At 43.3% G+C, this 17,808-nt stretch overlaps 1 protein-coding gene across 1 annotated transcript in view; it reads right to left on the bottom strand.

Annotated features, from left to right (window-relative positions):
- The window catches only part of LOC138264485 (sodium- and chloride-dependent neutral and basic amino acid transporter B(0+)-like), a 385,904-nt gene that overhangs the window by 234,436 nt on the left and 133,660 nt on the right, over window positions 1-17,808 (bottom strand). The window contains exon 4 of the mRNA XM_069212546.1: window positions 12,888-13,049. Within this exon, the coding sequence (XP_069068647.1) occupies window positions 12,888-13,049 (162 nt within the window). The remainder of the gene's footprint in view (window positions 1-12,887; window positions 13,050-17,808) is intronic.

Genomic DNA, 17,808 nt, shown 5'->3' with positions numbered 1-17,808 from the left:
AGGTCTCTAGTTTTAAAAAATGCACAGGTTTGGTAGGTTTCCCTAAGTGCTGACTGAGCAAGAGGCCAAAATCCACAGGTAGGCACTTTGATCAAAAACTCCTCTGTTTTCTTTGGGAAAATGTGATGTGTCCACGTTGTGTTTTGGGGCATTTCCTGTCGCAGGCGCTAGGCCTACCCACACAAGTGAGGTACCATTTTTATTGGGAGATTTGGAGGAACATAGAATAGCAAAACAAGTGTTATTGCCCCTTGTCTTTCTCTACATTTTTTCCTTCCAAATATTAAGACAGTGTGTAAAAAAGACATCTATTTGAGAAATGCCCTGTAATTCACCCCGGAATTCAGAGATGTGCAAATAACCACTGCTCCTCAACACCTTATCTGGTGCCCATTATGGAAATACAAAGGTTTTCTTGGTACCTATTTTTCACTCTTTATATTTCAGCAAATGAATTGCTATGTACTCGGTATAGAATGAAAACCCACTTCAAGATGCAGCTCATTTATTGGCTCTGGGTATCTAGGGTTCTTGATGAACCTACAAGCTCTATATATGCCCGCAACCTGAAGAGTCTAGCAGACGTAACGGTATATTGCTTTAAAAAATCTGACATTGAAGGAAAAAGTTACAGAGTAAAACGTAGAGAAAAATGGCTGTTTTGTTTTTACCTCAATTTCATTTTTTTTCCAGTTGTTATTTTCTGTAGGAAACTCTTGTAGGATCTACACAAATTACCCACTGCTGAATTCAGAATTTTGTCTACGTTTCAGAAATGTTTAGGTTTCTGGGATCTAGCATTGGTTCCATACTCATTTCTGTCACTGACTGGAAGGAGGCTGAAAGCACAAAAAATATTTAAAATGGGGTAGAACACAGTAAAATGCCAAATTTGTGTTGAAAAATTGGGTTTTCTGATTCACGTCTGCCTGTCCCTGAAAGCTGGGAAGCTGGTGAGTTTAGCACCACAAACCCTTAGTTGATGCCGTGTTCAGGGAAAAAGCCACAAGCTTTCTTGTGCAGCCCTTTTTTCAAATTTTTCTGAAAAAAACGAAATTGTATTTTTCCTAATGTCTTGGTCTCCTTCAGGGGAACCCACAAAGTCTGGGTACCTCTAGAATCCCTAGCATGTTGGAAAAAAGGACGCAAATTTGGCGTGGGTAGCTTATGTAGACAAAATGTTTTGAGGGCCTAAGCGCGCCCTGCCTCAAATAGCCAAAAAAGGCCTGGCATCTGAGGGGAAAAAGGCCTGGCAGCGAAGGGGTTAATAACATCCAAGAATGAAATTGTAGTCTGAACTTATCTTTATCCTTACTCCACGAGGTTTGTGAGATAAGGATTTTTGCTACAGGTCGTCTACCTGAAAATACTTTACTTCCAAAACAATTCGCTCTGACCATGTATTTCAGACATAGGATGAGTTAATGCCAATTTCTTTCCAAATCAGCCCCTTTAATTAATTTGGTTGCACCTGCCTCAGCAGAGAAGCATATTTTAGGAGAAACCCATCTTGTACCAATGCTTGCTCTTGTAGCCCGAATTCCAATCTGATTTGAAAGAACTGTGTGGCAGAGAGAAAAGAAAGTGGAAAACCTTTGCTCTGGGTGATGGTTATGAAGTTGTCAAACTTGCCAGGATATATTACTAGACCATATCCCAGGAAGGGTGGAAACTTTGCCTTGATCACCATAAGGAGTGAGCTCCAGGTTGGGTTTTGCAATTTCGTAGACAGGGCTTGAATGGATGCAAGTTGGGACTCCATCCATGCTTTGAAAGTGTTTAGGTGCAGGTGATGAGACCAGGGCTCCTGCAACCAGATGCTGAGTTATTTGTAACTGCTGCTTCTGCTCACTGGCCGATCCCCACAAAGCCATTGCTTTTTCTTAATTACCCTCTTGCCAAAAATGACTAACTTGATTTTCTCCAGGATTACCGACAGTTCATTTTTCTTACAATATTGATCAAGGGTATTTAGCACCTTTTGGAGACCAGTGCCTGAAAGATTCAACAGGACAATGCCATCTGCATATAATAATGATGTTATTGGTTGTTAACCCAATTTTGGAGGTTGGGAGCTGGAGGGGTTCAATTGTGTGCACAGATCTGCCAAATATAAGTTAAATATTATCGTGGCTAACACACAGCCTTGCTTGATGCCTCCGTCCTATCTGGATTTTAATAGTCACTCTTCCATTGCCGCCTACTTTAACCCAGGCCCAATTGTCAGAGTGTAAGAGCTGTATTACTTGTAGCAACTTTGGGGGACTATTGAAATTCACTAACTTCATCCACAGCCTATGCCGATCATCTGAGTCAAAGCTATGGATGAGTCCACAAAGCAGGTATCCAAGGCCATTTTCTTTTTTATGTATCTTTCAGTTAGCATGGCTAGAGCAGTCAGGTTGTCAGAAGTGCTCGATGAGGGACGGAAGCCATTTGATTTGGGGTATTAGGTTTAAATTAGTTGCCAAGTCTTTCAGTTCCTCTAGAAGGAGACTCATAAATATTTTTGCGTCAATATCAAGAAGTGCGATCAAACAATAGCTGTCTGAGTTCCCATGGGGACCCTTATATATTGGTCGGCAAATTGTCCCTTCCCATGAGTCAGGAATCTTGTTTTCTGTGATACAGGCATTAAACATTTTGCAAAGCTGGCTACTCCAGAAGACAGGATAGTGTTTGAATACACCTGCAGGGAGGCCATTTGGACCAAGGGCCCCACTATTTCTGCAGCTTTGAAGTTGTCCCTCAATTTTTTTAATCTGTTTAACTTAGCGCACATGTGACACCTTGGTTACTGAATGCCAACAATAAAAAAAACAAAAAGCAGGCTGCTGCGCAGTGATGGTGAGCTGCATCACCTTTCTCCTTTGCATAGGCATGAAACAGTTTTCTTGTGTCTTAGCAAGAGTTTGCAGCTGTGAGGCAGACTGAAAGCTGAGCTCCACAAAGTATCTTGGCAACAAGTTAAAACGTATCCATGGCAATGTCACCTGTCCTCACCCCGCAGTCCTAAGTGCTGGCAAATACAGCTCTGTGCTTTAATGTGGTAACTGGCACTGAAACGCATTAGTCTAACCTAAGATGTAAATCACTCAGCAGGGCTGATTTATATCAAGAAGCGCATAACCTTTAATGGTGGGAATGGGTACTAAAAAGCCAAAATCTTCTACATTTTAAGGATGAAAGGAGAATCCTAAAGAGAGTTAGGAAGGCCATTCACCATTTATGAAGATTTCACAAAGGCAAAGATCTAAGCTCTAAGCATTACTAAATCACCTTTCCACAGAACAGACTGGGAGAAAGAGATGGATGCCACCAAATTATTGGTGAGACAGATGGTCAAAACCAGCTACTATGTACTGGGCATAGGCAAATCATAAACATATAAAATCATAGATATACTGTTGTAACATACATATTGCAAATTATCACAACAACATTAAAACACTTTTTTATGATATAGACTTATTTTTGTTTCCTCTTTAGGGATCAGTGTAATCTCTCTGTGGGCTTTTAATCACACCCATTAGTTTGGTTGGTTCTCAGGCTTGCCTTTCAAAATTCACTTGATTTAATTATTGAAAGGCATGCATATGTCATACCTTTTCCGGTGTTTAGCCCGCTTCCAGCGCACCGGCCAACTACTGAAAACATACGAGGATCCATGTTTTCCGTATGGGTTCTGGACTAATTTTTCCCCTTTGTTTCATAGGCAGCGTGATCTCGCTGGGCAGTAGTCGAGCACTTTGAATTACATCAACCCTGTTACATGGATATTTGTACTTTTGCCTGTTACATGGATAATTGCACTTTTGCTGATACGTTTCAAAGTGAGTGAACTTTTGTTTACTTTTGTGTGTCTGCTTTGCCATGGTGGCCGTAGGCTCGCCTATGTAAAACTATTTTACTTTTCATTTTCAGTTTATGTTGCAAGAAAAGTCTGGTTAGTTATGTGAAACTGTTTCACTTTTCATTTTCAGTCTATGTGGCAAGAAAAATACACTTAGGAGTTTACAACGGTAATAGCTTTAACTCAAGCGAGACCCACTGCATTGCAAATGCTTGTTTCAGTTTGTTGGCTCTTGGATACAGGCAACTAAGAGGGACCCTTTTTGGCGATTTTATCATTTACAGGATGAGATACTTCTTGCCCAGGTCTACTTGACCTGCGGAGAAAAGTACTTGAAACTGATTTTTCGATCAGGATCTATTTGGCATACTCTGAAATTTCTTGAATTAGCTAATACAATGATTATGACTACAAATAGTGGGATTTTGATTTTACGTAAATTAAGTGGTAACAATTGTACTTAAGTGGCTTCATAATATATCAGGTTACACTTTTAGGTAATCTGTGGGAAAACTGCAACAAATTCACGTAAAAATTGTGTAAAATATGGAAGCTAAAAGCAAGACTATCATGGCAACTTTAAGTGTCTGGGTGTTTGTGGTCAAGAGTTATGGAGTCAGTACCCCTGCTTTGTCTGTTGGTTTAGGATAGGGATTATCCTAACATAGAAACATACATATCACTTAACCTGCCATTGTTATTCCACAGAAGCAGGTCTTATCACTGAAGGGGGTGCACAGGAATTTGATCCTTGTGACAAAAGAAGTGTGGGTCCAAATTCACAAGACCAGGGCTGTATGAACCGTTCTAACTTTCTAGATCCACTGAGCAGGCAAGTCACCTGCATGTTGGACCTCTGCTCAGCAAAGCAAGGGCCTGGTTCAGGAATACTTATTTTCGCCCTCAGGTCACTGTGACTAAAGTTGGACCCGCTGTCACTCCATGGCAGGTGAAGGCTGGTGGGTAGTGGAAAAAGGCAGCCTACATCATTCCAGACAAAGAATGGAATGAACATCAATTTTTGACAAAGATAGAAGTATGCTTGCCAGAAAAATCAAGATTCAGAGAGTTGGTAATTGCAGACAATTAAGTCGTGGGCAGCCCCTCCCTGATTTACGATGAAGGGCAGGTAGGGCTTCTTGACAATATGCATCCAACTCTCTTTATTCTTTGAGATGATTGCAAGTCTGGTCTATTCAGATTGTTGGCTAATCAGCACTTAAAATTTGCATCAGTTTCTAATGTGAGTTCCTCATTAGTATGTGAATACAAATGTGCTGTGTCTGACTTTGATTTCTTTACACCCTTTTCGAATAGCTGCTTCATGTTGCTTTGTTTCATACTATTTCTAAATATATCTATACTTTGGAACAGGCTGAATGTGCTATTGGTCTCCTTGCTGTCTCAAGTAGCCAACTCTCTAGCTCCCTTTGCAGTAGAATGATGGTCTGCCACCCTTCAACTTTCCAAACAACACTATGAAGCGACACCTTCATAGTAGGATCTTGCAAAATTGCGTTGTGTTGATTGGCACTGAAGTGGGATGCAACAGCTTGCGGTTGTTGCTCCCCTACATATATGTTGCCTACAAGAAACCTTGGTTGCATTACCCACTTTCATGGAGGCGTGCAGTGTATTTGTATACTGAAATCAAAAGGACATAGACAGTTGGCAGCAAGGAAGTGAGAATTTTAAGTTGGGAGGAGGTAGTCCTAAAGCCATCAAAATAATTGTTTCATAGTTTGAGCGGAGAAACTCACATCCTCTTTACTTCATTATAAATGGACTGTGACCAAAAAGGTGGACATCGATATATTTAATATTAGGATTCCGTTAAATAGTTTATCTGATGTATTGCATTGCTGGGCCTACACTTTATTTTCTAGGTTTTGTCCTGTCATACTGTGTTCTTCTAACTTTTTTAATATAGGTGAATCTAAAGATGTCCTTACTGATCTGATCGTAAATGATTGTTCATATTGTTTTCTTGAGGGTCAGCTGTACGGAATATAAAGGTCATAGCAAATGTCAAACACAACTCAGCAGGCTATGCTTAAAAGGATCTATGGTTGTTTTCAGGACTCTAGTGCTAGGAGCATTATTGATTATATTTTGTGAACATATAGGCCTGAAAATATGGCCCATCCATACTTTGCAAGTGATCATGGCCCATTCCTTGTAGTGTATGATTCTTCCCTATAAATAGCTGAAAATGCTAGCTGTGCTTGCAGCAAAGTAGGTGAATTTAGTCTTACATCCTTGAGTGGCCTTGGCTTGATACGATCCTTGTTGTTCCATTGACTGTGAAAGATAAGTTAACAACGATTAAGAAACTGCTGGCCTCACTGCTGAGTGTCCTTGAGTCACAACGCAAAGATCTTTAAATCTAAGGCAGAATAATGCAGTTTGCACTTTGTGGCACCTTGCATGTTTTAGAATGCACTGTGTAGCACATTGCTCTTGTTTGATTTTTAGAACCATGAGAAATAGGAAATATAATTTAACAATTTCGCCCAAGACTGGCTTGAGTAGATTTAACATGCTCTATGTGTCTGCCATGACTGTATTTCCTGACTACCCTGGATTGATAGTGTTGTCATAGTATTTGGGCTTGCTCATTTTATTTTCTTAATTCTTACTACACTCTCCCCAATCCCTACTCCCAGTTCATGACCATCAATGATTGTTTCGCTGGGGTGACAAGGACTATACCTCTGCTAACAGAATTCCACAAACTATCTGATCAATGGTATCCATTTTCAAAGGAAAATGGAGAAATTGCACTAAATATGTATTCCTGTCAAACTTATTTCTGGAGGAGAAGAAACATACTTCTGATAGGTGCTGAGTGCGTTAGCTGAATACAAATCCAGCAAGGTCACAGACTGTACCAGCTGATTTACATAAACCAGGGTTGTAGATACCAGTGCTGCTTCTCATGCTTAACAACATTTCGACTACAGGGATTATCCCCGTTGTGTGCAAGGGGACTGCCACTGTACCATTCTTCTAGAAGGGCAATTTCCCACATTGAGGTAACTATAGGCTGCCAATATCACTACTTGAGTGTAGTAGTGATTCAGTAAGGCATTCTGAAGCTTCCAGCACCCTGCCCCTCCGAAGTGCCTTCTATTTTGCTTTCAAGTAGCTTCAACCCTTTTGTAATATCTTCACCTCCTGCCAGCTTTTGGCTTGTTGTGAGTTAGAAGGAGGAATCAAGTTCCCCAAGGCTAGGTTTCTGAAAAGTTTTTTCCAGAGTGCAACACAGTTTTAGTGTTTCTCTATGCTTTGGTAACTCCCTTCACAGCATAGTCTTCTTGCTCCAGCCCTTCATTGCCAACAAAAAATGTGAGCATAAACTGGCTGTGTAGTATTTTTCCTAGTGTTGTGCCACAGTTTATTTCTGGCATACCAGCCTGTGAAGACAGAAACAGCTTTCCAGGTACCAATAGATGGGAGAAACAGCTGGAGCTGGTCCATGTCTCGGAGAAACTATTTTTGAAATGTTAATTATCCACACTTACTATAAACCATTGCTTGATGCTCAGGTGTGTAATTGCAGAGATTAATAGCCTGAATTGCCCGCAGGTGGAGACAATAACAAATAATTGATCTTGTCTAGACTCCAGTTGTGGGTTGATTTAAATGTCGTAATTTAATCTGCACCAACTCGCTTCAAGGTAGGAGTAAGTATCATTGAGCATATCCTATGGGTGGTCCTTTTCATTTAAACTTATTGTCTTTTTGGCAACCTCCTGTGGTTCGTCTTGCAAGATGTGGATCTAGACAGACCACTATTGGGTCTGATTCAAAATATCTCCATGCCAATAACAATGCCTAAGTCTGCTATAGTCTGAAAGCTGAGCTGTCGAAAGCCTTCCAAGTTAGTAGAAGAATCCACTGGGAAGGTGTTCGTGCCACAACTCTTTACAATTTATTATAAACAGCTTGCTCAACACACCAGCATTTATTGGGGTCAGATGCTCCTCGGGAAACCAACAGCTGTCCTAATCTGACTCTTTACGGCAGTACGGTCTTGCTTGCATGCACCAAAATGGCATGCATTCCTTGCTAAAGGCCTCTGCTAATTATTGATACTTGAAGAGTTTGATCTTCAGTGTCCATAAAAACAGAATATATGATTGCAGATGTAATGTCCTGCAGGAAGTTCAGTATCAAAGGATCTGTCCTTGACAATAAACAGAAAATTGATAGTCTCAGCATTTGGGTGATTGCAAAGGAAGCCTGAGGTTCACATGTAATCAGCAGTCAGACCGTGATACAAAATATTGGGGGGGGGCAATCATTAGATTTATGAAGACATTTGAGAACCTCTCTCTCTGTCCATAAATTCAAGTCCATAGTGCAAAACCAGCAGCAGCAATTTAGAGGGCACAGCTAAGTAGTCATGCTGATTGTGGACTAGTCCATGTTGCTTAGAATGACTGTTTGTGATGACTGCTGCATTAGGGACCATGTTCCTGCAAGAATGCTTTGAGGATGGCATTGGATCCTTCCTTGACAGAGAAGGTTGCTGCCTTAAAACCACGTCTTAACTGGATTTGATTATGTCCGGGTCCCAATACAGATTGCCGAAGCATTTTGGGAAAGTTGTTATTTGGTTGATGTGCAAACGATTCAGTGGCTCACATTTATCAAGCAGTATTATAAAAGATGGACTGAAAATGTATTTGAGGTAATCCTGAGAAGCTGAGAAATCATAATTGTGAATTTCCACAAGAAAAGTTTTCATTTTGTGAACCTAAAGTAAATAGATGCGAGTACAATAGTCTAAAATGAGGCCATATGTTACGAGGAGGTGAAACATACTGCAGCTTCTGAATCTTATTTAGGCACCTGCTTAACAGTGATTCAATTCACTGCTTTTTGGCCCTGTCCGTGATTTCCTTGATTGACATACAGAGAGTGGAAATACAAACAATTATTAATTTGATATGGAAGCAATAACTATGGTGGGCCTGATGCGTATTTTGTTACTGATTTGTAATCCCTCTGCAGACAAAATATAAAATATTCACCACTCTACATTCCATGATGGTAGCAGTGTGCCCGGTGCCTGTTGGGACACTTAGGCACAGATTTATGGCCCTTTGATGCTGGGCAGCACATCAAGTCACCTTGCTGCTCTGCCCTGCATCAAAGGGAAAGGGCAGCATTGCACTGTGTGCAATATGGTGCATTCCTGTCCTTTCCCAGTGCGCTGTCGCAGTTTTGGTTACCGAAATCGGGTTTCTGGTTGGCTAGGATATGCACCTCAGCCAGGCAGAACCCACTCACTCTAGTCAGGGCAAGGGAGTTACATGTCCAAGATAACCCCTGCTCACCCCCTTGGTAGCTTGGCATGAGCAGTCAGGCCTATCCCAGAGGCAATGTGTAAAGCTTTTGCACAACACACACAACACACGTGACGTACTATCCCCACCACAAAGCAAACACAACACCAACTTATATAAAGATGTACTGGATTGTACACAACACAATTATGAGACCAAACATCACATATCAGTACTATCCTCTGGTATCTCTGGAGGCAGAGGGGGCAGCACGCATCTCCTCTGTGCAGTGGACGGTCCCCTCCAGGGGCCTGTGATCACTGGGGGCCCCCCCAGGCCTCAACCGGCCCTCATGAGGGGGGCCAAAGTCCTCAAGATAGTGTAGGGAGGAAGGGGGCACCACGCCCCCCTCTGATCTGTGAAGGGCCCCTCCTGGGGCCCGAGATTCCTTAGTGTCCCCCCGGGCCTACACTGGCCCTCCAAGTCGGGGGGGACCACAACACTTGCACTGGCCCACGAGGGGCCAACAAGGGGTCTGCCACACGTGACGCACTATCCCCACCACAAAGGAAACACAGCACCACGTTATATGAAAATATACTGTATTGTACACAACACAATTATTAGACTAAACATCACATATCAATACTATCCTGTCACCTTAGCAGTTGTCAGAACGTTACACATTAGTTACTCTGCAAACTAGCAGTAGTCACATATAACACACAGGTTACGCAGTATTCTGCAACATAAGCAGTAGTCAGGAAACACGTTATTACACCAAAGCACTTGTCATAAGAATATCATAAATGCCCATAGTAGGAACATTATAAACCATATGGCAAGTCATAAAAACATAGTAGTATAGTATGCCCATAATAGGAACATTTGCATACATATATAAAACATCATAAGCAGGTAGGCAATATATGTATACACAAAGTCTGTAACAAGAACTTAGAATATATGTGTGGTTCCTTTAGGGAGTACCTGTTCTGGTGATAAAGGCACCTCCAGTGCTTGGGAAACGTAAAATGGGGCCTCGGAGCTCCTTTGCGCGAAATAGGGCCTCTGGTATCTTTGGAGGCAGAGGGGGCGGCACGCACCTCCTATGTGCTGTGGATGGGCCCCTCCAGGGGCCTGTCATCACTGGATCCACCCTGGGCCTCAACCGGCCCTCATGAGGGGGGCCAAAGTCCTCAAGATAATGTAGGGGCGCCACGCACCCACTCCGATCTGTGACGGGCCCCTCCTGGGGCCAGAGATTGCTTGGGGTCCCCCGGGCCTACACTGGCCCTCCGAGTCGGGGGGTACCACAACACTGGCACTGGACCAACAAGGGGTCTGCGGCGCGGGCGAGCCTCCGGTGAGGCTGCCGCCCCGCCCGCAGATCAACAAAGAGCCCTCTAGGGCTCGAGAGGCAAAGGAGAGGCGTCCTCCTCTCCTTCCTGCCTCTGGTGACGTTTCAGCCCGAATCAGGGCCTTCCGGTGCCCCGGGGATGCTCTACAGAGTGGACCTCGCCCCAGGGGCACCAATAGGAGCACGCTTGCTCCGGTCCTCTGCAGAAAGGTTTTTTTCATGCCCCAGGGTCACCATAAAGCGCGCTTTACTCGCGCTTGAGTGGAACAGTCTCCCCGGGCTGCGGCGGTGATCCTCAGGCACCACAACACACTTTTCAAAGCACTGGGGCATTAAATTAAGCCTGGGTCGCAGCAGTGAATTTCAAGCAAGACACAGCTGGAGAGAGCTTTTCCAAAGCGCTGAACACAGAGCAGATGAAGCACTCCTCGTGTTAAAAATAGATGCAGGGGTCAGGGACCACAGAACCCTGCCCCTGGAGGACAATGTTCTGGAAAAAGGCCCTCAAGTGGAGGGGCCCAGTAACAGACCAGCACAAAGAAGATGCAGCAAGTGACAAGTCCTTCACAGTGACCCCGCAGGTCATAGGTCAGCAGAGAAGCAGTCCATGTCGGTCCCTGGTGAGTCCTTCCGACCTTTTTGTGTCCAGTTCCCAGATGTTTCGAAGGGTCTCCCAATTGTGGGGAAAATTCCCCCGTACTTATACTCAGTCCTTACAGTGTTTTACAATGGCGGGGAGAGGAGGTTCCAACCAGTTACAACTGGTTCTGGGATTGCCCCCTCTCTCCTTCAGCACAGGCTCCAAACATCAGTGGGGGGTAAACAACCCTATTGTGTGGGGCCAGGGCACAGCCTTTACAAATGTAGGTGTGCCCCGCCTCTTCCTTCTCTCAGCCCAGGAAGACTATTCAGTATGCAGATGCACCTCTGTGACACCTACACCATCCCTGTGTACAGGATGTCTGAAAAGTATGCACAAAACCCCAACTGTCACTCTGCCCAGACGTGGATTGAAGTCAAGCTGCAAAACACCAGAGTCATAAGCACAGAGAAATGCACACTTTCTAGAAGTGGCATTTCTGTAATAGTAATAAAAAATACACCTACACCAGTAAGCAGCATTTATTATCACAATCATACCAAACACGCCTATGCTACCCCTCATAAATCAGACGATACCCCTTACACATAAGGCAGGGCATTTCTAATGCAATCCTATGAGAAGGCAGCACTCACAGTAGTGAGATACCAAGTTAGGCTGTTTGTCACTACCAGGACAGGCCACGCAACCTGGCACATGTCCTGCCTTCTACATACATGGCACCCTGCCCATGGGGCTAGCTAGGGCATACCTTAGGGGGGACTTACATGTAGTAAAAGAGGAGTTCTGGGCCTGGCAAGTATATTTAGATGTCCCTGTGGCAGAAAACTGGGCACACAGGCCCTGCTCTAGCAGGCCTGAGGCAGGTTAGAAAGTCTACTTCAGTGGGTGGCACAAACAGCGCTGCAGGCCCACTAGTAGTATTTAATTTACAGGCCCTGGGTATAGAAATACCACTGTACAAGGGACTTACAAGTAAATTAAATATGCCAATTAGGTAGGAGCCAATCATACCAACTTTAGATGGGAGAGCACCTGCACTTTAGCACTGGTCAGCAGTGATAAAGTGCTCAGAGTCCTCGAGCCAACAGTGACAGCTCGGAAAAAATAGGAGGCAGGAGGCGAAAGAATGGGGATGACCCTGCATAAGGAAAAAAAGTCCAACATTTTTTATGTGTACTGAAGAATGCAGCACCTCCCATGGAACGCCTCCCTAATGAACAGTTGGACAATGCAGCGAATTTTGCTGCTTTGCATTACCTTTGAGGCCATTGAAAGAAATGTGAAGTAGCTTTGCGTGGCCTCAGAAATATGGTTAAAGCAACGGAGGCGCAAGCCTCTAATACATATGCGCCTTTGTGTAACCTTCTATGTAATGCATGCTAGGGCACTGCTAGCTGAAGCTGATGTCTACCATCCAAATCTGAAAACTGCCTTTTCCATGATTGGGCTTTCTCTATTTTAAATGGGATTTTGAATCGTTGAGACTCCACAATATTTCACACTATTTTTGTTTACCTTAAAGGTAAGAAGGAGATGCATTATGTGTTTGTACGCACGTACGTAAAAACGCTTCCCTTCTTCTAACAGCACTTTGTTCATGAGTCATGACTTTACTTCTAGTTGGTGGTAACGGTATTGGCTCCTCCAAAAAATGACTTGCCTTGGCATTCCTTGTCTGGCATTTTCTAAGTAGATATAACTTCCTTTTCTGGAATGGAATTAGCTCAAAATAATAATCCAATTGACGCAGAATAAAGTATTTTAGACTGTACTTACCTCCAGCATATTTACTGCATTTTTCATCTGCCCAATCACCGCAATCATCCCACGGTAATACACTTCGAAACGAAGCAAATAAATAGTAGGCGCTGTAGGCTATGATAACATTGTAATAAATTGCGATCAGAGTTGCAATAATGACCATGGTGACCCCAACTCCTGTAAAAGAAAATGCAAGCACACATCATTAATTCCATCCTAAAGAAAAGGGAAATAGAATTTTCTTTGGTGCTTTTTGTTTCAAATTATTTTTTCAGTTTATCAAACACTCCGAATATAATAAATACACAGAGCGTGCACAATATGATTGCATTACTATGGCCACATACAATATCATCTTTTCTGTTCGAAATTGGATGCAAAATGTAATGTATTTAACAATTTTATAACAAATTATTAATTAACTGAGTAAAGAACCCACATGCCACTTCCGCAGTCAGTGCGTTCTCCGATTTCTTTATAGGGTTACACAGTCATAAAATCCAAAAGTAGCACGAATGAACGAGCTATAGTCAGAATAGTACATTAGTCAGAATAGTACATTAATTTAATCAAATAACGACTGCATTCTAAAATTAGAGTAGGGAATTTTGTCACAGCTTGTCGGGGCCAACTTGCGAGTCCAAGGAGTGGGTTTGAGGAAATGCTTTACTTAGGCAAGGTACCAAACTGGCTTCAAATAGACCCGTTAATACAACCTTGGAATTTAGGGGCAGATTTAAGAGCACCTAGCATCCTCCTTGCACCACATTAGCATAATTGTTTTGACGCTAATGTGGCCCAACAAGGCCAAAACAGCTGTGCCAAATCTACAAAGTGGAGCAATACATGCATTGCACCACTTTGTAACCCTTTGCGCTACATTATGGGGGGACGTTTTTTTCACGTTAATGTGGCCCAATGAGGCCAAAATAGCTACGCCAACTTTACAAAGTGGTGCAATACATGCATTGCACCACTTTGCAACCCTTTGTGCTGCATTATGCCTGCGCACCAAACCCTTTAGAGAAATCCATTGTGATGGTAGTCAGGCATGGACCATCGTCTGACGATACTCTATAGGGATTAAGTACTGCATCCTTCTCAGGGACCTAAAAGTGAAAAAGCAGGTGGCAGGTAATGCCTTGATCTTGGACTTGAAGGTACATTCAGAGTCAAATTTCACCCCTAGGTTTCTTACCACTGGAAACGGAAGGGGGGAGCCCATTTCCGATAGCCCCCAAAGGCTAGATTCGGGGGTGGACTTGATGCCAAAAAAATAATCTCAATCTTATCTGAGTTAACCTTTAAGCAGCTAGCATTCATCCAGTCCACTACTGATTTAAGACAGGGTTTGAAGGAGATCATGGATGTTGGCACATTTTACTGGAAAGCCAGGAGGAGTTGAGTGTCATTCTCATAGAATACAACTCTGACTCCCCAAGACTCGATTATTTTCACCAGGGGCTTCAGGTATGTTAAAAAGTGTGGGTCTGACAGCCGAGCCCTGTGGGACTCCACATTCTAAGAGTTTTGCCACAAAGGTGACGGGAGGAAGAAAAACAACCTGAGTGTGCTGGCTAATGGAGGGTTTAAGCCATAGCAGGGCATGGTCTCTAATACTGATCTTTTTGAGTCTCTCAAGCAAAAAAGCATGAGAGACTGTATTGAATGCCAAGGAGAGATCCAGGAGCACTGCCATTTTCGGGGTGATTAAGTCTAAATTTTCTTTAATGTTCTTAGAGACTTCCAGTAGGGCGGTCTCAGTGCTGTAACCAGCACTTCATTGCAACTGTGAGTCATGGGCCAGAAGGTTAGACTCCAGAAAGTTTGATAGCTGCCTCTTTATGTTTTCCTCACGAAGTTTAGCAACTGTAGGTAGGAGTGAGCTAGGTCCAAAGTTACTGAGAACCTTCGGGTTGGCTGATGGCTTCTTAAGTAGGGGAAGCAGTAGAGCTTGTTTCCAGCTGGACGGAACCAGCGTCCGGTCAAGGGATTCATTGAAAAGTCAGCAGAGATTCACCACTGGGGCAGCAAGTTTGAAGGTGGCCAGCCGGCAGGGGACAAGAGGAGAGCCTGACTTTCAGTTTTAAAGTTCTGTTGTAGATTCCTCAAAGGCTATGGGTGCAAACCTAGACAGTAAAGCACCAGAAAAGGCATGGGATGTTGCTCCTTGATTGGTGGGACTCTGTGCCGAAAAGTGATCATCTATGGCTTGGATCTTCCTATAAAAGAAGTCTGAGAGGTCCTTGCAAAGCACTACAGAGGAGATGAGAGTGTTTTAGTTGTCCTGGGAGAGAGAAAATAGTTCACCAATTTAAACAACTCTCAAGGTATGTTAGCAGCCCCTGAAATGGTTGTAACAATAATTTTTGGGGCATCCGAATAGGTGCACCATATTTTTTGAGAGAGGTCTGATGGATTGATTTTGTTTTTCCTTGTCATGCTTAGATCTTCATTGCCTTTCTAACCTTTTACATAGTGATTTCTCTTACTTAAGGGCGTCAGAGAACCAAGGCGTGGAGGGCTTAAGTCTCTTTGAGGAGTGGCATTCCAACAGCGCAATGGTGTCAATAGTCTTCATGAGCCAGCCATCGAAACATGATGCGTTCTGTTCTAAGTCCCCAGTCCTCTAGCAGGTGAAGCAGTGAAGCCACTCCGTAAGTAAAGAATTCATGATTTTATCCCATGATCTTGACATCTTCTTCGTCAGACTTTGCAGGTTGCGAGGAGTTCATGTTACAACATGAAGAGGGATCAAAAGATGGTCAGACCAAATAAGTTTCAAAACTGGCTTTACCAGGGTTTGCTAAATATAAGGTCAAGTGTGTGACCAGTTTTGTGCGTGGACACCTTAATTAATTGCCTAAGGTTATAGACATCCAGAGAGCTCATGAATTGCTGTGGAGGTTTATTTTTTATGGTCATAAATGTGAAGGTTAAACTCACCATGTAGTTGGTGTGAAGTTGGGATAGTTGACCTATGTGTCAATCAAAAGCTGTAAGAAGGCAGCCGTGGCATCAGGGGGGAAATAGATAAACACCTGATACTGCAAAGGTGGGAGCTAATATAATGGTGAAGGACATACCTTCAATGTTATTAATGTTGGTTAGTTAGGAAACAGAGCAGAAGTAGGCAGAATAGTGTGTAACAGCCACCCCAAACCTCATTTTGCCATCAGAATTGAAAGATTGAAACCATCAAGTGCATGTCTAGATAAGGAGGAACAATTTAAAAGGCTTGCCAAAATGGAGGCCCCTGGAAAGACAGAAGTTGAGTCATCTGACCTACCCTGTGACAGAAGTTTGTAGTCCTTATTGAGTAGGGGACTGCATAGTTTAGGAGCTTCAAGGGAGAAGCTGCCACCACGACAATTGAGCCCACTCCTGGGTTACCAACGATGAATTTACCTGCATGATCCCAGGATGAAGTATGTACAGCTAATAATTAGGCCCTAGTGTAAATACTAAAGGGTGCATTATGTCAGGGCTTTCCGACAGCATGGCCGGTGCTGGCCATGACCCACAAACACTTTACATTTTCTCTGATCTACAATGATTCCTGCATATTTCTAATGCCTTGAATATTTCCATCACCACCAAGCCGCTATTTTTGTATTGAATCATTGCAAATTATTTGTAGAAGAATCTATCAAGTGCATGTCTAGATAAAGAGGAACAATTTAAAAGGCTTGCCAAAATGGAGGCCCCTGGAAAGACAGACGTTGAGTCATCTGACCTACCCTGTGACACAAGTTTGTAGTCCTTGTTGAGTAGGGGACTGCATAGTTTAGGAGCTTCAAGGGATAAGCTGCCACCAGGACAATTGAGCCCACTCCTGGGTTACCAACAATGAATTCACCTTCATGATCACAGGATGAAGTATGTACAGCTATTAATTAGGCCCTAGTGTAAATACTAAAGGGTGCATTATGGTAGGGCTTTCCGACAGCATGGCTGGTGCTGGCCATGACCCACAAATACTTTACATTTTCTCTGATCTACAATGATTCCTGCATATTTCTAATGCCTTGCTTATTTCCATCACCACCAAGCCGCTATTTTTGTATTGAATCATTGCAAATTATTAGTAGAAGAAACTAGTTAAGACAGATGTAGTTCATGTTCACAAAACCCATTAATCAGTCTTTATTTAATGTATTGTTTGCAGCAAATATCTTTAAAACAAATACAACAAGAGAAGATGAAACCCAGGAATAGCAATAAAATGTAAGGTTGCTATTAAAACAAGAAAAATGTGCTACCATTAAATAAAGTAAATAAAACCCCAATCCTGCTGTCACATCAAGAAATTCTATTTGTACCAGCAGCCTACCAACCTAGTCACCTAGGGACTCATTACAAGTTTGGCGGTTCTTGGACTAGAATAGCGGCGTTGGCGGTCTGACCATTGGATTGGCAGTTGGACCGCCAGATTACGAGTCATGGTGGCCTATGGAGCAAAGAACGCATGGTCCCGCCAGCACCGCGAGGCAGCACTCACGCCAAGAGGCAGCACAAACAGACCAGTGGAGACAGTGTTGCCACTGGACACATTATGAGGTTGTATACTGCCAATGTGACCGTGGCGGTCCAACCACCACATCCTAGCAGGTAAAAACAGGGACTTTAAAGGGAGAAACTCACCTGCAGACATCCTTAAATGTCCGGTGCCGCCATGGAGCCCATCACACACATCATGCCCCTGCTGATGATCCTCAAAGATGCACAAAGTCAACACCGCCATGGGCACAACCGACTGTAAGTACACACACTTACCTGTCTCATTAACCGTACCAACAGATCATCCATGTGATATGAGGGGTCATGCTACGGGCACCAAGTACACAAATCATTGTGCCCCAGCACAGAATTATACACAAAGAAGGACACATTCACAGTCACAACACACCCCCTTTGGGCAGGTCACTCACACTGC

This window comes from Pleurodeles waltl, chromosome 2_1, assembly GCF_031143425.1.
Source record: "Pleurodeles waltl isolate 20211129_DDA chromosome 2_1, aPleWal1.hap1.20221129, whole genome shotgun sequence".
Taxonomy (NCBI): Eukaryota; Metazoa; Chordata; class Amphibia; order Caudata; family Salamandridae; genus Pleurodeles; species Pleurodeles waltl.
The sequence above is the reverse complement of the archived record's forward strand: the minus strand, read 5'-3'. Positions and strand labels throughout refer to the sequence as shown.